The sequence below is a fragment of the Taudactylus pleione genome, unplaced genomic scaffold, assembly GCF_031769625.1.
Source record: "Taudactylus pleione unplaced genomic scaffold, aTauple2 ptg000150l, whole genome shotgun sequence".
In the NCBI taxonomy this organism is placed as follows: domain Eukaryota; kingdom Metazoa; phylum Chordata; class Amphibia; order Anura; family Myobatrachidae; genus Taudactylus; species Taudactylus pleione.
The window spans coordinates 713,765-738,739 of NW_028284552.1; the positions used below are offsets into that span (position 1 = coordinate 713,765).

The window sequence follows — 24,975 nt, forward strand, 5'->3', positions numbered from 1 at the left end:
GCGCCACGGCACCCCTGGGAGACACGGCGCACAGTTTGGGAACCGCTGGCCTAGCGTCTATAGTACCATGTGAGTGGCTTTTCGTTAATTTTGCGATGCATATCAGACACAAAATTTAAAGAAAAATACAATACGCTACTTCTCCCGGAGTGTTTACTTCGCACCGGGCGCCTCGCGCCATATGACATATAGACTCTAGGTGTGTAAGTACACATCTGTATTGTGTGAAAAAAAGGAATAATCGTTTTTCAATTAGAAACCAACAGTATCTGTGTACAGTATATAGTTGGCAGGAACATGAATACTACGGTAGTATCACTCTTCAACAAATTATCATGAACTGATTAAACAAATACATTCACTAATTTCTCTGGATGCACTGGGGCAGCCTTTGTGCAATTCTGAATGTATCGAATTTTGCCATTTTCAAATAAAAATAAACAGTTTTGCAGGTCTGGAGCATTAGCGGACTGTTGCCTTATTAATCTGTACCTAGAAAGATGCCATGACTACGAGTGCCTACAATATAAAACAGCATTGATTTTCCAACTAGGATATCTATAATAAAATATTGTGCCTTTGTCATTTTGAAATGAAATGATAAAATGTATTTGGTATGTTTAGCTAATATTTCAGAGATCAGGGGTTCTGTCATGGATAACCTATTTTCTGCAGAACCACTGACTATATAAAAAGAATTGTGAGCTACAACAGTTCTTGATCTTTAATTCAAAGTTTCAAACACAAATGAGCAAAGAAAGCGAGATTGCTGGAAACGCTGTGCCTTTCCATAGCAGATTTATACACAATTCCTGTGCTTTGCAGGTGAATTCTGCTTGCTGCATTTTGTGACTATGAGTCATATCTCATTGTTCCTTTTGCTCTGTATTAAAATATTGCTGTAACACTGACAACTTCTCAATCTAATCTCCACCACCAGAAAAGCGAGGAGCATGGCAATCACAAACGCTTCACTTTCCATTTTTATATTTTCCCAGAATGCAGAATGTATATATTCAGGTGGTCTCTTTTATACTCAATGAATTGGAACCAAGATTAGATATTAAAATCATTAAAACAAAGAGACCAATGTAAACTTTTACACAGACATACATATAGATAGTTTATTCAAAATTATTTCTACTAAACTTATTATTCTGAGTGGTAATATTTGGTTCATTTACTATTCCATGATACACAAGGATAAAATCTGTATAAAACATCTAAATACAAATCAGACAGCAAAGGCCATATACTGTAGTTGACTGTTTTCTACAACAAGGGACACCATATTTCTAGTGCTAATGTACATTATTAAACAGTTGAAGGCTTCTGTAAGAAATCTTTGGATTGCCGGTATATGAGTCATTGGTGTGACCAAGGTGCACATACACATCTGACAATCTACAAGCTGCTCATAGTCACATGCAGCTGAGCTGCATCTCCATTTGTGGCTAAATGGGCAACATGATAAATAAGCGAAGTGACAGCGAGTAGACAGACCTGCAATTTATTAAGAGGTCAGCGTGCGCAGAGAGTCGGCTGATTTCAGACATAGCTTTTACACAAAGGATATGGCTGGTGCACACGCCACAGATGACAACGAATTTCAAAGAGAGTGTACAGGGGCAATGTGGCTACATAGGAGCAGCAAACTCTGAATACAGGCAAAGATCCAAGCAATGCAGCTACCGGTTTACGTACAAAGAGGGCCTAACTAGGGCAGTGCGGCTGGTTCCACCGTACAGAGCGCAGGATGCCCTGGGGGCAGAAGCAGTCGCCACCACAATCGCCTGCTGCAATGTTGTTCTTAGCGGTGCTCCCAGCTCATTATCTGCAGTCTAGAGCTCACTCCTGCTCCTGCGTGAAAGAAGAGATCTCATGACGTCTCTCTCACACAGTGCCGAGTAGGGAGCCTTTGAGTGCGAGTGCAGCAGGCGGCTTCATACTTGAGCAGACACTCAGGGGAGATGTATTATAGCGACACTTAACGTGCCGATATAACGCTTCCTGCTTCGTCTCTTTACTGAGGCGAAGCAGGAAGCACTAACGATGAGATGTACTAACATCTCATCGGCCGGAGCAGGGGAGTGAAAACTACCTCCCAGACCCCCAATCATACATAGGGAGAATCGGTATCAGTACACATAATGTGCGCTGATGCCGCTTCGGCGCTTAATACATCTCCCCCATTGTCTGATTGCCAGAGCGAAATCCTTCTCTCTACCCCCTTCCACATTATTGAAATCTCCTACAGTGCCGCAAGGAGACTGGCTGTACCGCCTGTTGGTACCACCAGCTGGTGCCCCAGGTTTACTGGTCAATCTGTTATTGCTACATACCTGCAATAAGTCTGTAATTTATATACTTCGAATTAGCAGTTTATATATACCTACTGCAATGCACCTTTATCATGTATATCCTTGTGCCACTACTATATTCCAGCAAACTATACCACACACAGCCAGTGGTTGATATATATGAACAGGGTCATAACCTGGGCTGGGGTACACTGGGGGTCATTCAGACCCGCTCGTGAGCGGCAGTACACTCGCAAGCAGGTCGATGTTCCCCCACTGCGCATGCGCACGACGGAGGGAGCTCCGTCGTGCGCATGCGCGAGACCCAGCGAGCGACGGGCTCTCCATCGCTCCGGGTCTCGCACCAAAGGGGGCGTGCTGTCGATGTTGATTGACAGCACGCCCCCTTTGGTTGGCGTGCCGGGGGCATGCCTGCCAGACGGAGGCGTTCCCATGGGAACGCCTACCGTCTGAAGCCGGCCCCACTGACATCACTAGTGATGTCAGTGGGAGTGATTTTGGCTCTGATAGAGCCAAAATCACTCCAGGGCTTGCGGCAGCGAGACCCTACCGCAGGGTCTCCGTCGCAAGCCCGATGGTCGCGATGGTCAAGACCATCGCGACCATCATCATGGACGCTCGCTATAGCTGTGGGTGGTAACCCACAGCTATGCGAGCGTCCATGAGGACGCTCATAAAACAGGTAGGAGGGCCCTAATTCAGAGCGAGCGCTCTGGTCAGAGCGTTCAGCTCTGAATCAGGCCCACAGTGTGGGGACCAATGGATTTAGATGCACGCATGAAGAAGTGTATTAGAAATGTGTTGGGGGTTACAGGGGGTTGGCTAAACGAACACAGATGTAATGTCATTTGGGTGTGTTATGCATGTTTTGGAGCAGTGGGCCTGATTCAGAGCCAGACGCTATTTGCGCTCGCTCGTTCAGAAAAAGGGGCCGGATATTTAAATAGAGCGGTCTGTTGACGCTTCTATGTCTGAACGAGCGAACGAAACATGCGCTCGCTATTTTTTTAAAAACGCCCCCTGGCCGCTCGCATCCTACGTAATCTCCGCTATTTATTAGATTAATCGAGTACATCGAAAGGCGTATGGACTGCTCGCAGTGCTTGTGGTAGCATTTTTCTACCGCAATCATGCGAGCAGTTCAGGCTAAAAGACAACCAAGTGACGTGGTCGATGACGCAGCTTTGTTAATAATGCACACCCTTAAAATGCCCGTTTTGACCGTTTGGCACGCCTGCGTTCGGATCTCCACTCCCCCGTTTTCAAGCACCTTCCCCTGTTACCACCCACAAACGCCTCATCCTGTCACTCAAATTAGCAGGCATTCGCTTTTTTGCGAGCACACAATTTCCGACCGCAATGACTGGTTCGCGCATGCGTATTACAACCCATACGCATCCGCAGTTGTGCGAACATCGCTCGGAGCAAACGAGCGGCCGTTTACGAGCGGCTCTGAATCAGGCCCAGAGACCCTAGGCACTGCAACCCACCCACAGCCAGACTGCCGCAAGCACTTATGAAACACAACAACATGCTTTATTTCCCCAATGCCCCGACCTAGGAGCACTGCCAAATGAAATATAGTTCAGTGCATCATTTCATGTGTACACACAATATATCTGTGAATGACATCGTTCACAGAAATATCATGTTGGCTGATCAGGTTTAAATTATATTTTATCTTACAACTTGACACAAAGTGGAATAAAGTAAAGGCCCCCATACATCAGAGATTGATTGCAGCAATCGTGCAATTTGCAATCAATTGTGTATACAAATCTTTCCCTCTTTCAATCGTTTGCAGATTGCAGCATTGCCACAATCGATTGAAAAAGGGAAAGATTTTTATTAGGGGTGTGCACCGGCCACTTTTTGTTTTGTGTTTTGGCTTTGGATCTGGATCTTTTTTCGTGTTTTGGATCTGGATGGGTTTTGCCATAACCACCCTTCCGTGTTTTGGTTTCTGGGTTTTGTGTTTTGGATCTGTATTTTTTTTTAAAAAAAGCATAAAAACAGCTAAAATCACAGAATTTGTGGGTTTTTCTGCTCCTATGCTATTATTAACCTCAATAACCTTACTTTCCACTCATTTCCAGTCTATTCTGAACACCTCACACCTCACAATAGTGTTTTTAGGTCCAAAAGGTTGCACCGTGGTAGCTGGATGACTATGCTAAGCGACACGAGTGGGCGGCACAAACACGTGGCCCATCTAGGAGTGAGACTGCAGTGGCAGACAGGATGGCAGTTTGAAAAACTAGGCCCCAAACAGTACATAATGCAAAGAAAAAAAAGAGGTGCAAGATGGAATTGTCCTTGGGCCCTCCCACCCGCCCCTTATGTTGTATAAACAGGACATGCACACTTTAACAAACCAATAATTTCAGCGCCAGGGTCTGCCACACGACTGTGGCTGAAATGATTGGTTCGTTTGGGCCCCCACAAAACAAGCTGGCAATTAATCTGTCCCTGCACAAACTGGCTCTACGGAGGCAAGATGTCGTCCTCGTCCTCATCCTCCTCATCCACCGATTCCTCACCCTCTTCAGTGTTGTGTACATCCTCATCCTCACAGACTATTAACTCGTCCCCGCTGGAATCCACCACCACAGGTTCCTCTGTACGTTCTGGAGGCTGGTCTCCCTGGAAGAGTTGCTAATTCATTTTTATGAACATCATCTTCTCCACATTTTGTGGAAGCAACCTCCTACGCCTTTTGCTGACAAGGTTCCCGGCTGCACTAAACACTCTTTCGGAGTACACACTGGAGGGGGGGCAACTCAGGTAAAATAGAGCCAGTTTGTACAGGGGCCTCCAAATTGCCTCTTTTTCCTGCCAGTACAGGTACGGACTGTCTGACATGCCTACTTGGATGCTGTCACCGATGTAATCCTCCACCATTCTGTCAATGGTGACAGTATCATATGCAGTGACAGTAGACATGTCAGAAATTGTTGCCAGGTCCTTCAGTCCGGACCAGATGTCCAAACTTGGTCCTGCCTGCCCTGCATCACCGCCAGCGGGTTGCTTAGGATACCTAAGTTTTTTCCTGGCAGCCCCAGTTGCGGGTGAAAATGAAGAAGGAGCTGTTGACGTGTCCCGTTCCGTTTCAGCTGACAGTGTTTTCACCAGCAGGTCTTTGCACCTCTGCAGGCTTGTGTCGGCTGGAAACAGAGACACCACATAGGCTTTAAACCTAGGGTCGAGCACGGTGGCCAAAATGTAGTGGTCTGATTTCAACAGATTGACCACCCTGGAATCCTGGCAAAGCGAATGAAGGGCTTCATCCACAAGTCCCACATGCCGAGTGGAATCGCTCCGTCTTAGCTCCTCCTTCACTTTCTCCAGCTGCTTCTGCAAAAGCCTGATGAGGGGAATGACCTGACTCAAGCTGGCAGTGTCTGAACTGACTTCACGTGTGGCAAGTTTGAAGGGCTGGAGAACCTTGCACAACACGGAAATCATTCTCCACTGCGCTTGAGTCAGGTGCATACCCCTTCCTTTGCCTATGTCATAGGTGGATGTACAGGCTTGAATGGCCTTTTGCTGCTCCTCCATCCTCTGAAGCATATAGAGGGTTGAGTTCCACAGCATCACAACCTCTTGCTTCAGGTGATGGCGGGGCAGAGTGTTTGCTGGCGCTCCAGTCTTCGGCACGCAGTCGCTGAATGGCGAAAGTGGCCAGAAATTTTTCGGGCCACCCAAAGCGTCTCCTGCACGCCCCTTTTGTTTTTCAGAAAATTCTGCACCAAGTTTATTGTGTGAGCAAAACATGGGACGTGCTGGAATTTGCCCAGATGTAATGCCCGCACAATATTGGTGGCGTTGTCAGATATCACAAATCCCCAGGAGAGTCTAAGTGGGGTAAGCCACTGGGCGATGATTTCCCTCAGTTTCTCTAAGAGGTTGTCGGCGGTGTGCCTCTTACTGAAACCGGTGATACACAGCATAGCCTGCCTTGGAACGAGCTGGCGTTTCTGTGATGCTGCTACTGGTGACGCTGCTGTTGTTGCTGCGTAAGGTGATACATGTACCCAGTGGGCTGTCACAGTCATATAGTCCTTAGTCTGTCCTGTTCCACTTTTCCACATGTCCGTGGTTAAGTGGACATTGGGTACAACCGCATTTATCAGGACACTGAGGACACTTTTTCTGACGTTTCTGTACAGTCTCGGTATCGCCTGCCTAGTGTAGTGGAATCTAGACGGGATTTGGAACCGGGGACACACTACATCCATCAATTGTCTAAATCCCGCTGCACTAATGGCAGATACCGGACGCATGTCTAACACCAACATAGCAGTCAAGGCCTCAGTTATACGTTTTGCCTCAGGATGACTGCTGTCGTACTTCATCCTCCTCGCTAAGGACTGTTGGAGGGTCAATTGTTTAGTAAAAGTAGTGGTGTTCCTACTTCCTCTCTGAGATGATGAATGACTCCCAGCAGCAGCAACAGCAGCAGCAGGAGGCGTAGCAATGCAGGATCCTCCAGAGGAATCCCAGATAGGAGAGTCAGTCATACCAGTGACGTGGCCTGCAGGACTACTTCCAATCCTGACTAAGGAGGAAATTGACGAGGAGGGAGTTGACGGGACAACGGGATTTAGGTGTCCCTGGACTGCTTACGGTCTTAGCCAAAGTTTCTGAACTTGACAGTAACTTTTTATGAAAGCGCTGCAGGTGCCGTATAAGGGAGGATGTTTCTAGGTGGTTAACGTCCCTACCCCTACCTATTTCACCTTTACATATGGTACATATGGAAAGACAGTTGTCCGGATTTGGATAGAAATATTGCCAGACTAAAGAGGTGGAATGTTTGGTCTTCTGCCCAGGCATGACCGTGATGGGCTTTTTCATCCCACGGACAACAACTGTCTCCCCCGGAGCCTGATTTAAACAAACCACATCACCATCAGAATCCTCCTCGCCAACTTCCTCCTCAGCGCCAGTTACACCAGTATCCTCATCCTGTTGTACTTCAACAGTGACATCTTCAATTTGCATATCAGCAAGTGGACTGTGGGTGCTCCTTTCAGCACTTGCACTTGCAGGGGGCGTGCAAATGGTGGAAAGAGCCACCTCTTCCCGTCCAGTGCTGGGAAGGTCAGGCATCGCAACCGCCACCACACTTGGACTCTCCTTGGGGATTTGTGATATCTTCTTAGAATGCACAGTTCTTCGCTGTGCTTTTGCCAACTTAACTCGTTTGATTTTTTAAGCGGGAGGAGGGCTTCCATCGTCATATGAAGCTGAACCACTAGTCATGAACATAGGGATAGACCATAGCCATTCCTTGCCACTCCGTGTCGTAAATGGCATATTGGCAAGTTTACGTTTCTCCTCAGATGATTTAAATGTTTTTTTCAAGGTCATTTTCCTGAACTTTGTCATTTGGGATTGTATGTGCCCTCTACTATGACATTGGGCATCGGCCTTGGCAGACGACGTTGATCGTCTATGTCATGACTAGTGGCAGCAGCTTCAGCACTAGGAGGAAGTGGTTCTTGATCTTTCCCTATTTTCTTTTTATCGGAGAAAGTTTGGTCCTCCATTTTTGTTATATTGATATATACATTTTTTATTTTTGTTGGAGACTAGTGCACTTTGTGGTTTACACCACCCTTTAAGAAATGAGCCAGCCGGCTCTTTACTTATGGGACACAGGCGCACGCTTGGCGCTGCTCCTTTGTTGATGCACGTGCAGCTACAGCCCACACAATTCACAAAGACAGAAAAAAAAAAGAAGAATTTTTTATTCTTTGTGGAGCGCACTTTGGGGGTTACACCACCTTTTAACAGACAAACGAACGCTTGGCGTTGCTCCTTTGTTGATGCACGTGCAGCCACAGTGCACACAATTCACAAACACAGAAAATATTTTTTTATTTTGTTTGGAGTGCACTTTGGGGGTTACAGCACCCTTTAACGGTCAAGCCAGCCGGCCCTTTACGTATGACACAGGCGCACGCTTGGCACTACTTTGTTGATGCACGTGCGGCTACTGCGCACACAATTCACAAACACAAAAAAATATATTTTTTTATTTTGTTTGGAGTGCCCTTTGGGGGTTACAGCACCCTTTAACGGACAAGCCAGCCGGCCCTTTACTTATGGGACATAGGCGCACGCTTGGCGCTGCTCCTTTGTTGATGCACGTGCAGCCACAGTGCACACAATTCACAAACACAGAAAATATTTTTTTATTTTGTTTGAAGTGCACTTTGGGGGTTACAGCACCCTTTAACGGTCAAGCCAGCCGGCCCTTTACTTATGACACAGGCGCACGCTTGGCACTACTTTGTTGATGCACGTGCGGCTACTGCCCACACAATTCACAAACACAGAAAAAATATTTATTTTTTTTGCACTTGGGGGGAGCACCCCTGATGGACAGAGCACCCCCTGGACAACACTACAGCACTCCTTTAGGACTGGGACACTGCACAGGACTTTGGAGTGGACACAGCCCCTATGGACAACTGACTGCACAACACAGTCCAGCCAGCCCCTATGGACTTTGGAGGAGTGGACACAGCCCCTATGGACAACAGCAGCACAGTACAACACAGCCAGCCCCTATGGACTTTGGAGGAGTGGACACAGCCCCTATGGACAACAGCAGCACAGCACAACACAGCCAGCCCCTATGGACTTTGGAGGAGTGGCCACAGCCACTATGGACAACAGCAGCACAGCACAACACTACACTACAGTACACAGCCCAGCCAGCCCTAACTCCCACCCTCCCTCTTCACTGTCCACAGCCGAGTGAGAAAATGGCGCCGACGCGGGTACCTTATATAGAATCCAAAACCCGCGAGACCCGGAAGGCGGGATTATGACGTTTTGCCTCGATTTCAGATCCGAGTCAGGCGGGAAAAGTCGAGCCTGACTCGGATCGGCCTCGGATCGGGGGGGCTCGGATTTCAGAAATCTGAACCCGCTCACCCCTAATTTTTATACACAATCGATTGCAAATTGCACGATTGCTGCAATCAATCTCTGATGTATGGGGCCTTTACACATGGAAATGCAGTTGCTAGAGTGGAATATTTAATTTAATTTGTAAATAGATTGCAAATAGGCTACATGTTACATTTCTGTAATCAAGAGGTTCTTGCCTTTGATCTATTATCAGAATGTTTTAAAGTGCACGTCACTGCAGCAGTATAAAACGCAATATTACATAGATCAAATGAGAATAAAAGCATCTCTTTAATCCAAACACAATATTTAAGATATACATTAAAGCAGACTAAACAAAATACATAAACAAATAATAGGGTATGGAGATGTGTGAAACATGTATGTCACTTTAAGATTGCATGCAATGAGCAAAAACATTGTCCAGATAATGGTTTGTTAAGTAGGACGATACAAACCAATCACTCTGCATCCTTTCTCCTTCCTATTCTAGAAGGATTAATGAAAAACAAACGATTCCTATTAAGGGGCACTCATGGACTGATATCAATTATCCTTACAATACATAATGTCCCTTACTAAATACTAAAACATAACTTTTATTAATTCCTTAAAGTACAAAAAAGCCCAATATCGCAAAACATACAGATGTGTCCTCAAATACCTAGCCTTAATATGAAGTAGTGTCTTTTTTTTTGCCTAAAAATGCGTCTAATGCGACAACCTGCTTCACGAGACTGCACGGATTAATTTAATATGCAACACTTGTATATCTGTGTGTGACTGAGCACAGACGGTGTAATGGTTAGCATTACTGCCTCACAGCACTGAGGTTGTGGGTTCAATTCCCACCACGGCCCTAACTGTGCGGAGTTTGTATATTCTCCCTATGCTTGCGTGGGTTTCCTCCGGGTACTCCGGTTTCCTCCCACACTCCAAAAATATACAGGTAGGTTAATTGGCTCCCACCAAAAATTAACCCTAGTTTGTATGTGTGCGCGCATATGATAGGGAATATAGATTGTAAGCTCCACTGGGGCAGGGACTGATGTGAATGGACATATATTCTCTGTAAAGCGCTGCGGAATATGTGCGCGCTATATAAATAACTGGTAATAAATAAATAAAATAAATGGGACCTGCTGCCCCAAGAAGGGCTGTGTAGTGTGACTGCAGCCATAGTGTATGAGGACACATCTGTAATTACAGGAGTGTGACAAGATTTTTCAATAAACAATGATATTATTGTCATTATAAAAACAGTACATATTAACAAAAAACAGCTGATACCTTTGGGTCCAGGCGTCAGGGCTCAAACCACGTTCAATGGCTGCATTTTCAGCAGGCATTCCAAATGCATCCCATCCCATAGGATTAATAACCTGATAGACACAAAAGAACACAAATATAAATAGGAATTGTTTATCTCCAAACTAACAGAACAGCATAATAAGTAGAAATAAAAATGGTGACAATTTCCCTAATGAACTTTTGCAGACATGAGAGAACCCAATTGCTCATACATTAATCTAAGGGTTTAGTTATTATTTCTCCTCTACAAGTTCCCTGCAATACATACCACGCAGTCTTTGTTATGCGACTTGCATCATATTCCCACTGTAATCTTCCTTATAAAAGCTAATGTATTACTGCACTGACTAGTGCTTTCCTCTGGCAACGTAGGAATTGCTTCTGAAAAAAGGGGTGTGGCCTCATGGGAAAGGGGCATGACAAATTTGTTTTGTCCTGTACAAATCCGGTACAAATCCCGTTGTACAAATGTTATCCAGATGTCACTGCCAAATACAGTGTGAATCCAATGGCTGCAGTGATGATACACAATAATTATGCAGTATAAGTCTCCAGCTCTAGATGTAGCAGAGCGCTGGTGATGCTATATTTTCAGCAGGATTTGTCCGTCAGAACAGCCGTGCACAAGCCTGGAGCCGGCAGTGTAGATCACCGACTGAAGGTATAGAAAGAGTGCTACTTGTAATGTATATGCAGTAAATATCAGCGATGGGCAGATCCATGTATGGTAACACCTGGGTCGGGAATCAGTGGCTGTGTTCAGGCTGCCATCAGAAATTGTCAAGTAGCTCCATGTGTAAGGTGTCCGACTATCATATGAGAGGTGGTGGGTTCGGGTCCCAGGTATAAAAGTATTTAGAAATGTGTGTGCTAAATAAAATTGGATGTGACTGAAGCTGCTTGGGGATATGGCCACATGGAGGGACAGTAGGTCTCTGCTGGGGAAGATAGGCGCCAGGAGATGCTGTAAATATATGAAAAGGGAGCTACAAGTGAGACTGATTATAAACAGAAAATTGATAGGCCCGAGCAGCTCCCCCTGCCCTGCGGTGCCCCGTGCAGAGGCACATGTCACACCAACCTAGTTATTCCCTGCTCTACTCTACAGCATAGAGGGACACACATAATGGGACTAAAAGTGTGTTAGTGAAAAACAAAAAAGCAAACAAAAACACATTGCGTCCACTCAAAACCAAATATTTAATTTTCCCTAATTAATAAAAAAAAATAAAACTATATATCTGGATGGATCTGTGCTATAAACCAATTGTATATACTGTATTGATGGGCAGCCTACAGGGTCAGGGTAAGCACACTCATAATTCTATAAATGTGGAGGGATATCCTGTTTCTTTTAGCCCACCTTGCATTTAGCCAATTGGTTATTCCATCAAATTAAACTAACAAGCCTCTGGAAACAATTTAAATTGGGTATGATATAGCTGCATATGCCAGGGCCGTGACTATATATGTGTGACTGATTCCACACCCCAGGGCTCAAGGACTACTGCTCCAGTGACATCTACCTCCGGCACGTGAGCTGCTTGGAATGGCACCCTGCTGCTTGGAGAGGAGGAGCTCAGGACATCCTTAAAATGTGTCTGGCTCCTAGTTTCCTGCATCTAGCCCCCTCTTCTGTGACGTAACATATGCTGGGCTGAGGGATGGCCCAGAGTGCATAAAGGTGGGTACACACCTAGCAGATATACTGTATCTGCAGATCGAGTGATCTGCAGATATATCTGTAGATGATGGTCTTTGATATACACTGAACGACCATCATCTTCCAGGCACCCACGGGTCCCGCTGGCCGGGAGGCGGGTCGGCAGACCGCACGTACACTTGCCGTTGGACAGATATGTCTGCAGGTATATCTGTCCATCGGCTGTGCAGCACAGCAGACGCTATAGGTCTGTGAACGATGTCATTCACAGACATATCGTTGGTACACAGTGGCCGACGGGCACCAGATATACTGGCCGATCAATTAGCTCAATTGATCAAGTGCTCTTCCTTTTACCATGAGCAGTCTTTTTACTGATTGTTAAAGTTGTATCTACCCCAAACAGAATGAGTAAATGCACAATCACAAGAATATGTTTGTGGCTTGTTTAACACCATAGTGCAAAATGTAAGGACATGCTGTAGCCCACAGCAATCCATTAACATTTTGGGGTCGATTTAATTAGTCACAAATTACTACATTATTACAAATGCTACAAAAAGAAATCTGTCAGTCACAAAACAAGCAACATAGATTCACTATGATACCATAACTACACAAACAATGTTTTTTAAGTAGCACATACCAGAAGTGCTGAAATGTATTAACACAAAATATTTATCTATCTATATATTATAAGGGCCCTTATATTAAGGCTGCATCTAAAAAACTGCAATTCTCCCATAGAGAAGTCCGGGTGGGGGGGGGGCATGGTGTTTAAGGGGCCACGCCTCAAAAGCTATTGGAGGTACAGAGCTGAAATTTGGCACGGACGGGTAGAACTGTTGCTTGGTGCTGCAGGCCAAATTTCAGGGTATAAACATAAAAAATTAGAATTTGGGAGAAATCTAAAGTTCCAATTGTCACTTTTTTCTGACATTCTCAATTAGGACCACTTTTCTGCTGTTCTCTATGGGTTTTTTTGGGAAGGCATAACTCAGTGTTGGGGGCGGATTTAGACTTGGGGTTTGCTTTATTAGGTAGCTATTCTGCCTGGGTACGTGTTTTTAAACAATTACCTCAAGAATGCGCCATTGAATAGATAGGAAATTTCAACTTGTTGCAAAACCGCAGTAGGAGCCTCCACCACTCACTGTGGCTTCACTTGGGTGCACAAAGATGGCCATCGTTTACGGGCTTTAGCGGTGGTGGGCTCAGGGGAAAGAAGTGGCCATTAGCTGCAGCGGGACCCGCGGGAAAGGCGCGGGGGCAGGAGGTAGCGGGCATTAGCTGCAGCCAGAACCCGGGGACGGTAGCGGGCATTAGCGATGGCGGTGCGGGCCGTGGTGGGGCAGGCGTTAGGATCCAGGGGAGGTAGAAGCACACAAATGCAGGCTCGGATCTGGAAGAACCATGATACCTGCTTCTGTGTTTAAAAAAAAGTGGTCCCGCCCCCCAAAAAAATAACCAGCACCGGTCTTTGGAGATCCAGTACTGGTTGTGCTAAATACAGGGGACAAATGACATAGGGGACCCCCGTATTAAGCACAACCAGCACCAGGCTTTTCAGAACCAGTCCTGGTTGTCAAAATACGGGGGACAAATGACGTAGGGGTCCCCCGTATTCAGGGCAACCAGCACTGGGCTCTAAGCCGGCCCTGGATCTGGAAATACAGGAGGAAAAAATGTGTAGGATCCCCCTGTATTTACCAGAGCCAGCACCGGACTCTTTCTAGCGGGGAGAGGGTGATGCCACAGCCAGGGTCGTCAGTTCACCGGGCCCCCGATGCATCACCACTGACCACTAGTCAGCCCAGGCTGGGGATCCCTGGGGAGCTGGGGACACCCCAATAAAGGGGTCCCCCTCGCCAGAGCACCCCAGGCCCAGGCTAATGGAACCCCTGGAATGGTGGGTGCCGGGTTGATTTTGTAAAGTGTGGTGCAAGTAAAGAGTTAAAATATTGACTTTTGCTGTGGAACTACAGTTCCCAGCAAGCCTCCTCCGCAAGCTGGTACTTGGAGAACCACAAGTATCAGCATACGGAGCATTACGGGCCTGCTGGTACCTGTAAAAGCAATATTAAAAAAACACAGAACACACACCGTAGAAAAGTAACATTTTATTAAAACATACATGCACACACACATGTACTCACACATGCACACACTATCTCACATACTCATCTAGTATCCCTGTAGCCAATCTGTCCTCTTCTCCAAGTAGATAATCATATGGATTACCTGTAATAAAAATTCTATACTCACCTCCTCCTATACAGTCTATGCTCAGACCTCAGTTGCATAGACTGCATGTGTGAATTCCAATGAGCACACAATTCTGTGAATTACCATTTTGTGAGTGACAGGAATCTCACTCTGCGACAGTGCTGAATCTGCAGTTAATCACATGGTGTCATGGCATACCATATCTGTAATACGCAAGTAACACATCCACTAAGGCGTTAGCCTTAATGATCGTAATTTCATTGCTTTTTGGAGTTTGAGTGGCAGAAAATCAATAGGTTTTGTGAATTTTAAGATCATGTCTAAGCAGCTTTATTGGGACATGTGAAACCGTAAGGCTTTTTGTCTATGGGAAGAAAAAAACATATATATATAGTACCAGTCAAAAGTTTGGACACACCTTCTCATTAAATAGTTTTTGTTTATTTAAATTATTTTCAACATAGCAGATTAATACTGAAGACATCAAGACTATGAAAGAAAACATATGGAATTATGTTGTACACAAAAAAGTGTTAAACAAATCAAAATATGTTTTATATTTTAGATTCGTCAAAGTAGCCCCCTTTTGCTTGGATGACAGCTTAGCACACTCTTAGCATTCTTTCAATCAGCTTCATGAGGTAGTCTCCTGGAATGGTATTTCAACAGCCTTGAAGGAGTTCCCAGAAGTGCTGAGCACTTGTTGGCTGCTTTTCCTTCACTCCGCAGTCCAACTCTTCCCAAACCAGCACAATTGGGTTTAGGTCTGGTGATTGTGGAGGCCAGGTCATCTGACGCAGAACTCCATCGCTTTCCTTCTTGGTCAAGTAGCCCTTACAAAGCCTGGAGGTGTGTTTGAGGTCATTGTCTTGTTGTAAAACATATGATGGTCCCAGTAAGCGCAAATCAGATGGGATGGCAGGGCGCTGCAGAAAGCTGTAATAGCCATGCTGGTTAAGTGTGCCTTGAATTTTGATTAAATCACCAACAGTGTCACCAGCAAAGCACCCCCACACCATCACACCTCCTCATCCATGTGGGAACCACAAATGCAGAAACCATCCGCTCACCTTCTCTGCATCTCACAAAGACATGGCGGTTGGAACCAAAAATCTCAAATTTGGATTCATCAGACCAAAGTACAGATTTCCACTGGTCTAATGTCCATTGCTTGTGTTTCTTGGCCCAAACAATTCTCTTCTTCTTGATGTTCATCCACAGTAGTGGCTTCTTCATAGCAATACGACCATGAAGGCCTGATTCACGCAGTCTCCTCTCAACAGTTGATGTTGAGATTTGTCTGCTACTTGAACTCGGTGAAGACTTTATGTGGTCTCTAATCAGAGGTGCTGTTAAGTAGCGGTTTCTGAGGCTTGTAACTCTAATGAACTTATCCTCTGCAGCAAAGGTAACTCTTGGTCTTCCTCTTCCTCTCCTGGGGCGGTCTTCATGAGAGCCAGTTTCATCATAGCGTTTGAATGTATCCTCAAGTGCAGTTGCAAAAACCATCAAAGTTCTTGAAATTTTCCATATCAACTGACCTTCATGTCTTAAAAGTAATGATGGACTGTCGTTTCTCTTTACTGCGTTGAGTGGTTGGTGCCATAATATGGATTACAACAGTAGTCAAATAGTGGTGTCCACTGTGTACTAACCCTACCTCTGCACAACACAACTGATCGTCTCAAACAGATTAAGAAGGCAAGTAATTCCACAGGTTGACTCTTGACAAGGCACACCTGTTAATTCAAAACCATTCCAGGAGACTACCTCAAGAGTGTGCAAAGCTGTCATCCAAGCAAAAGGGGGCTACTTTGTGGAATCTAAAATATAAAACATATTTTGATTTAACACTTTTTTGTTTACAAGAACATAGGCCCGTATTCAATTTGAGGCCTGCTGGACTTTTCGCCTCCTTTGCTTGTTTTCCAGGCAGAAAAGTATCGCGCGCGTGCCCGATAATGCCCGTATTCAATTTGAAAAGACGCGGCAAAACTGGGAGCAGCAAAAAAAAGGGGAATTTTCGGAAAAACATCTCATCACCCCCCTAAAGATGTCCAGACATGGAGGATCACTATGGGTACCCCTGTTTTTGCCTGCTGAAGGGAAGTCAGGTTTTTAAATAGCCGCGGCAGGTGCATAAATGCGGCTTTGAAGAAGGTGATGCAGAAGAGCATTTAGCAATTTTTTGGTGGGAAAATAACTATGCCCATCAAATTTGGGGCACATGAAAATGGGTGCAAGCATATTTTTAAGTCCCTAAAATTATTTTAAATAATTCTTCAAAAATGCACCTGCCGCTACTACACGCAATGAAGAAAACACCTGCCGCATATATGGGAACCCCTCTGGAATCGATTTCGGTACTTTAGAATTTGTTCCCACATTTATTTATTTTTTAACCCCAAAATTAAATTTTTTTTGGGGTGTCCCGATTTTTTTTTAACACACATTGTTTTTAGGGGGCATTCCCAGGGGTGCAGGCTATTTTTTTTAAGCCTGCACCCCTAAACCCCAATTCTGCACATTTTTTCACCAGCTAAAGGCTGGACAAAATTTATCCCCGTTTTTTTTACATTGATGCGAAAAGTCAATACAATATAAAAAAAAAAGGATGCGTCAGTAAAAGAAAACAAACAGACAAATACAAAGGCAGAAACAAAACGAAAAAAAAAAAAGCGGGGGGAGGGGGCATAGGTGCGTCACAATAAAGTATAAACGAAGTTAGTTGCCTATATAAATACCAGTTAGTTGTCTCAAATAACTTAAATATAGTAGATGGTTGCTGAGGGTCCAGTTTCTCGATAAATAATTTCCATTTCTTGTGAAACTTGAGGACTCCACTTTCAATATAAGGTAAGGTGGCTCTTCTATCGTAGAATAATAGTTGTAAAAGTAAACGGTTAATAGAACTTATTGAAGGGGGAGTCTTCACTAGCGTACGCAGGGGGGGGGGTTCTAAATACCCAGAAACCTCTCCTGACGAACACATTTTTTTTTCAGAGACTGAGACAGCTTTGTCTCCGTCTCTGGACCAGTCGCGGGACACCCATGATCGAAGCTGCCCTGCCACAGCCCGTTCAGCTGTCAGCGCTTCTGCGTCAAGTGGCTTTCATACCAAAGGACGCTGACAGCTGCTCCGCAGGCAGGGCAGAGGGAGCAAGAGAGATGGAGGATCACGGGCGCCGAGCAGCATCTCCGCATCTAGCGTGTGTGTAAGTATGCTATGTGTATGTATGCTCTCTCTGTTTGTGTGTGTGTTTGTAAGTATGCTGTGAATGTATGTTATGTATGCTGTGTGTATACGTGTGTGTGTGCCTGCGTGTATCCAGCGTTTGCCCCTGAGAAGGGGAATGAAAGCTACAAGAGCCAGAAAAGTGTCAGTCAGGATAAAAGCAAGACGCTGGATAGTAAGAGAAGAGGCAATGAGCTGACAAAAGAATGTCAGCTCAGGAGACAATATTGCACTGGAATGCAATTAGTGGATTTTCCTCTATGTTCTGCATTTTGTAAATTATGTTAACTCACAAAAGACTGCAGCTGAGAAAATTAGAAGGCCTTTGTTGTGGTAGATGAAATAAAATAACGTGTGTCTTACATATGTACAGTGTATATATACAGTCATGTAAATAAATATTGGGACATTGACAGAATTTTCATATTTTGGCCTCTAGTCACCACCACAATGGCTTTGAAATGAAACAAACAAGATGTGCTTTAACTGCAGACTTTCAGATTTAATTTGAGGGTAATTACATCCAAATCAGGTGAACGGTGTAGGAATTGCAACAGTTTCTATATGTGCCTCCCACTTTTTAAGGGGCCAAAAGTAATGCGACTATCAACTCAAAAGCTATTTCATGGACAGGTGTGGGCTATTCCCTCGTTATTTCATTATCAATTAAGCAGGTAAAAGGTCTGGAGTTAATTCTAGGTGTGACATTTGCATTTGGAATCAGTTGCTGTCGACTCTCAATATGAGATCCAAAGAGCTGTCACTATCAGTGAAGCAAGCCATCATAAGGCTGAAAAATCAAAACAAACCCATCAGAGAGATAGCAAAAACAGTAGGTGTGGCCAAATCAACTGTTTGAAACATTCATAAAAAGAAAGAACGCACCGGAGAGCTCAGCAACACCAAAAGACCCGGAAGACCACAGAAAATAACTGTGGTGGATGACAGAAGAATTATTTCCCTGGTGAAGAAAAACCCCTTCACAACAGTTGGCCAAATCAAGAACACTCTCCAGGAGGTAGATGTATATGTGTCAAAGTCAACAATCAAGAGAAGACTTCACAAGAGTGAATATAGAGGGTTCACCACAAGATGTAAACCATTGGTGAGCCTCAAAAACAGGAAGACCAGATTAGAGTTTGCCAAACAACAACTAAAAAAGCCATTACAGTTCTGGAACAACATCTTATGGACAGATGAGACAAAGATCAACTTGTACCAGAGTGATGGGAAGAGAAGAGTATGGAGAAGGAAAGGAACTGCTCATGATCCAAAACATACCACCTCATCAGAGAAGCATGGTGGTGGTAGTGTCACAGCGTGGGCAAGTATGGTTGCCAATGGAACTGGTTCCCTTGTATTTATTGATTATGCGACTGCTAACAAAAGCAGCAGAATGAATTCTGAAGTGTTTCGCTCAATATTATATGCTCATATTCAGTCAAATGCTTCAGAACTCATTGGACGGCGCTTCACAGTGCAGATGGACAATAACCAGAAGCATACTGCAAAAGCAAACAAATAGTTTTTTAAGGCTAAAAAGTGGAATGTTATGCAATGGCCAAGTCAATCCCATGACCTGAATCCGATTGAGCATGCATTTCACTTGATGAAGACAAAACTGAAGGGAAAATGCCCCAAGAACAAGCAGGAACTGAAGACATTTGCAGTAGAGGCCTGGTAGAGCATCACCAGGGATGAAACCCAGCGTCTGGTGATGTCTATGCGTTCCAGACTTCAGGCTGTAATTGCCCGCAAGGGATTTGCAACAAAGTATTAAAAAGTGAAAGTTAGATTTAGGATTGTTTAGTTTGTCCCATTACTTTTGGCCCCTTAAAAAGTGGGAGGTACATATAGAAACCGTTGTAATTCCTACACCGTTCACCTGATTTGGATGTATTTACCCTCAAATTAAATCTGAAAGTCTGCAGTTAAAGCACATCTTGTTTGTTTCATTTCAAAGCCATTGTGGCGGTGAATAGAGGCCAAAATATGAAAATTCTGTCAATGTCCCAATATTTATGCACCGGACTGTGTGTAATATATTTTATATATTATATATATATATATATATATATATATACACACATACATACACACACATATACAGTATATATATATATTTTGTGACAAGAATCACATAGACCGGGTAAAATCCATCAGTAGCATTTATTGCTCACCACAAGCAGGCACACAGGATATGGCAGTTTCACAGGCAAGATGTCGCACAGTCTTCCATTACAGCAGTATTTCTTCAGTGGACTCACAGGTCCAGGACCCCTAACACTAGTCACCCCCGGACCTATAAGCTGGGCGACTATTCACCATCAGGCTCAGTTTCCCCAGTCTCCCTGCAGTTCTTAAACCAACTTTACACAGGTGTCTGTAATCAGCTGCCTTCCAGATTATGTGGCGACACCAGAATTTGACATTACACATTCCTAATGCCTTTGCTCTGCCAAACCTGGGAGATCCTGATATTCAACACTTACTTCATGTGGAATCATGCTGACCCTGTCACCATATAGAGAGCCGGATATTCTACACTTACTTCATGTGAAATCATGCTGACCCTGTCACTATGTATATATATATTTATTATGTTAACTCACATATCTATCTCTATATATTGTGGCAGTATCACCAGAGATGGCGTTGGTGAGCAGCAGATTCTGAGTGGGATTGGAGAGATCCTCCCACACAGTGTTGAAATACTGAGTGGTGATACACCTACCTGGTGGTGAGAGCTCAGATGTGATCTAATGAGAAGGCCGAGCAGTCAGGCTGGTGGAGACAGTCTAGTTGGGACTGTAACAGCCAGAGAGCCCAGTGAAGCTGAGGGAGCCATTGTGGGCCAGTAGGCCGGTGTCTGGACCTTGTGGGAGGCAAGGGGTGACTACAAAACTCTGACAGTGGGACATTGAAGCAGTAAAGTTGCGGGCTGAGCAAGCCAGGGCCTATATCTGTGTGATACAGGGAAGGCCACCAGGATTGTGTTTGTGTAGCTGTGGCAGCCAAGCCAAGCCAGGCTGGAGCTGGCGATAGGCCTCCAAGAAGCAGGCAGGGACTTTGTTGGCAGACTAGCTGCGTCACACTAGAGAGGGCTCAAGATGTGAGCTAGATGCCCTAAACAGGGGCTAGGTTGTTATGTTATTTTGTTTGCTATTTTATGTATCCTGAATTTACAAGCTGGAAGTAAAAGCATCATTTGTTTACTTGAAAGCCGTGTGTGGACCCTCAATAAGCACCTAAACACTGCACCCATCCACCCTCTGCCGAGCTAAATACCCCAAGTCATCACAATATATATATATATATATATGTGTTCATACATATGTATGTGTAAGTATAAATATATATATATATATATGCATATGTGTGTGTACATACATATGGACCCCCCCCTAAAAAAACCTGTTTTTCCCCCTGAGTCTTCACCGTCCAATTCTGCATAATTACCTTTTCTACCACCGTTACAATCAAAGTGAGCAAAGGTAGAATCTCTTTCTTATGGGCTCCTAAAGACCAATTGTCAAAATTGGAAAATAGTAATACCAACGGGTCAGCATACAATCGTAGGGAAAAATAAATCATTAATAAAGTACATAACTTTACCCCAGAATTTGCATATTTTCCCACACTCCCGTAGATTATGAAAAAGAGTAGCAGAGGCAAAGTGGCACTTCGGACAATGACCTGATTCCTCTTGAACCATATGCTAACTCTGGGCTTGTGAGATATAAATTCGGTGGAGTGTCTTAACATGAGTCTCTTGTAAGGAGTCAGAGGAAAGGTAATGAAGCATTCTTTCGTAATATTTAATGAGGTGGTCATGGTTTTCTAAAAAAGGTATTAAATACTTCCAACTATTTACTGTGGAGGACCAGAAAGATGTTGAGTAACGTTGGAGCAATATTGAGGTAAGCCACTGGTTCTATCTCCAAAAAGGATGTTATCCATCGTACGCGGTGGAAGAGCCGAACGAGGGGTATGCAGTAATGCACTAGAAGAGTAAGGCGAAAATAGAGCTATATCTAGGGAATGATTAGTATAAGAACTACGTCTAAACATCCAATCTAAAATATAAAGAAACTTAACTTCCCTATTAAAAGTAATTAAATCAGGATATAATATGTAATTTAGCTTATGATATCCTAGGTTTCTTATTGTTCCAGAGGAATTTCAAAAATAATTACAAACCAAACTTATGGTCATTCTTTGAAAGACTCAAAGGCAACATCTGAATTAAATATGAGAGTTAAGCACTGCCACACAACCTAACAATGATAAGGGAAGCAATTGCCAACTATTCTAATAAATGTCCAATTTTAGATAGCATAAGTGTATAGTTAGCCTTATATCAGCCAGATAAACGTGGAGTAACGGCAATGCCTAGATATTTCAAGGATGCACCCGCTCTGGAGAGTTGAGCCACCTGGAAAGGGGAGGGGTTAAAAACATAAGGAGGGCCTAAAGGTACAGTAGATATTCTGATTTATGACAGTTAACCTTATATCCCACAGTCAGGACAGAGAGGGTAGGGTTGCTCGAAAATAAGAGGATGTCATCCGCAAATAATGCTAGTTTAGTTTCCTGCGGCCCAACTCGTTAACCTTGAAAAGTTGTATCATTCCTTAGAACAACTGCTAAGGGTTCCAGAGCCAGTGCAAATAAAAGCAACGAGAGTTGGCATCCCTGTCTTGTACCTCAATCTACCTGAAATGGCTGGGATAAATAACCTTACATGCAATCTGGGTTAAAGGTGTGGAATAAAAGGCCTGTAATGTCTGGATGAAGTCCTCAGGAAACCAAACCGACCCAGGACCTCGTACATGTGATCCCATCCTACCATATCAAAGGCCTTTTTGGCATCTAGGGACAGAAGAAGTGCATCAGCCTGATCCCCAGAGGACTCCAACCACTGTTGAACTGCAAGAACTTTATTTAAATTAACCACAGAGTGGCGGCCACACACAAAAGCAGTTTGATCAATATGGACTACAGAGGGAAAAATCAATTTAAGTCTGTCAGCCATCATTTTTGTCAAGATTTTATAGTCTAAATTTAGAAGAGAAATGGGTCCATAAGACCCCGGCTGCTCCAGATCACGACCAGGTTTAGGAAGTACCTTAAGGGTAGCAGAATTAAAATATAAAAGGTAATGCTTTCTTTTCTAGAATATCATTATAAATAGACACTAGTGTTTCACCAGTACTAGGCAACAACATTTTGTAATATTCGCCAAAGAACTCGTCAGGGCCAGGGGCTTTAAAGTTTTTTAAAGATTTTATAACACCTGTAACTTTCTCTAAAGCTAAGGGGGCCGTTAAGGTCGTTGCTTGATCTTTAGAGACCTGAGCGAGGGATAAGTGATTCGAAAAAGCTTTTTGAAGGCCGGTGATTTGCTTTCCAGAAAAAACGCGGGTACCATCCGCATTTTTTAGGGATGGAACTCAACAAATTGGAGAGCAGACGGCCCACCTTGTTACCATGCCGATAAAAGAGAAAATTACGCTGGAAAGCAAAACGATCACTAATCTGAGTTAGAACAGTATCAAACTCCAGTTTTTGTGATGCAACGCAAGTATCATTTACATCTAAAGAATATTGCTAAACAAAAGGACATAATAGCCCCACAAATTACTGGTTTGGAGGCTTGCCAGAACACTTGGGGATTCTGCTGAGCTTGTTCCATATTATCATGTAAATATGACTGCCATGTTGCTTCCACCACACCATAATTCTAAACTTCAAAGAATGAGATTAGTAGGGAATCGCGATTGACTATAAGGACCAAAATCCATAGTAGTGCAGTGGTCTGAGATGCAAATTGGTTCAACAGATGAAGCAGAAACTCTAGATAATAAATGTGTGGCTAACAGCAGGTAATCTATACGAGACAATGTACCATGCGCAGCAGAAAGACAAATTCCCGGACTAGTGGATGCTGAACCCTCCAAAAACATCTGAAAGGAGCAGCTGCTGAGCAAAAAATGGGACCCCAAGTTTAGGGGACGGATGTCTTCTACAGCCCAAATATTGTTTATCCATAACCTCGGAAGAAATTATGTTGAAATCACCACTTAACATACTAAGTGAATTGAATGGTGACATCTACTAGAACAAACCTGACGTTCGGGTCTGCAGTGGATGAATTAGTCACGAGAATAAATATAAATATATATATATAAATATATATATTTACTTAAGATAAGGCACTGTGAAGTACTTATATTTAAATGATGGACTCAATCATTATAGCATAATTTCTAAAGTACTGTATATACCAGAAAAGAGCTTAAGTACCGTTTTATTGTAAAATGATCACTAGCAGTGTGCTTTTATAGAGAGGCACAATTAAATACATTTTTCTGTAAACACCTTTCTCTTATATAAATCGCACTTGGAATTTGCTTAACACTACAAGAAACACAAGACGCATCCCTGAAATAAAAATATTAGGTACCCAAGTCTAAATTGCCTACCTTTTTTCATGCTGCATACAGTAAGTCAGATGCAAATACAGAGTTGCCATGGCAATCAGCTCTTACAAATATTTACACTATTGTGAATAATAGCATTTTTATATAAAAATGAAAAGTTGATATTTTAATAAAAAAAAAATTTAGCTGCAAAATTCTCTTCTTGACGGTGACAATCCTCAGGTTCTGCTGACTTGGCTATGCTGTGTGTCACACATTTGAAAAGACAGGTGATGTCATGGCTTCCATATTTACAAATCTGGTTTGGTGCGCCCAGATGCCAGCTGTACTTCCTTGCAGATAAAACATATCCAAAATTTTCAACAAAATTAGATTTGTGATTATACACAGACGTCATGTAACAATAACAATCTGTGCACGGCATCCATTCAGTGAAGGGAGAGTATATGGAAAAGGGGCCGTAGACTGCACACCCTGAATATATATATATATATATATATAATATACACAGTCAGGTGCATAAATATTTGGACATTGACAGAATTTTCATATTTTGGACTCTATTCACCACCACAATGGCTTTGAAATGAAACAAACAAGATGAGCTTTAACTGCAGACTTTCAGATTTAATTTGAGGGTAATTACATCCAAATCAGGTGAATGGTGTAGGAATTATAACAGTTTCTATATGTGCCTCCCACTTTTTAAGGGGCCAATAGTAATGGGACAAACTAAACAATCCTAAATCTAACTTCCACTTTTTAATACTTTGTTGCAAACCCTTTGCAGGCAATTACAGCCTTAAGTCTGAAACGCATAGATATCACCAGACGCTGGGTTTCATCCCTGGT

At 43.6% G+C, this 24,975-nt stretch overlaps 1 protein-coding gene across 4 annotated transcripts in view; it reads right to left on the reverse strand.

Moving 5' to 3' along the window:
- Positions 1-24,975, reverse strand: part of LARS2 (leucyl-tRNA synthetase 2, mitochondrial) — a 268,441-nt gene that overhangs the window by 186,355 nt on the left and 57,111 nt on the right. For all 4 annotated transcript variants that reach the window (XM_088474262.1, XM_088474260.1, XM_088474261.1 and 1 more), the window contains exon 4: positions 10,536-10,627. In XM_088474262.1, coding sequence (XP_088330388.1) covers positions 10,536-10,627 — 92 coding nt within the window. The remainder of the gene's footprint in view (positions 1-10,535; positions 10,628-24,975) is intronic.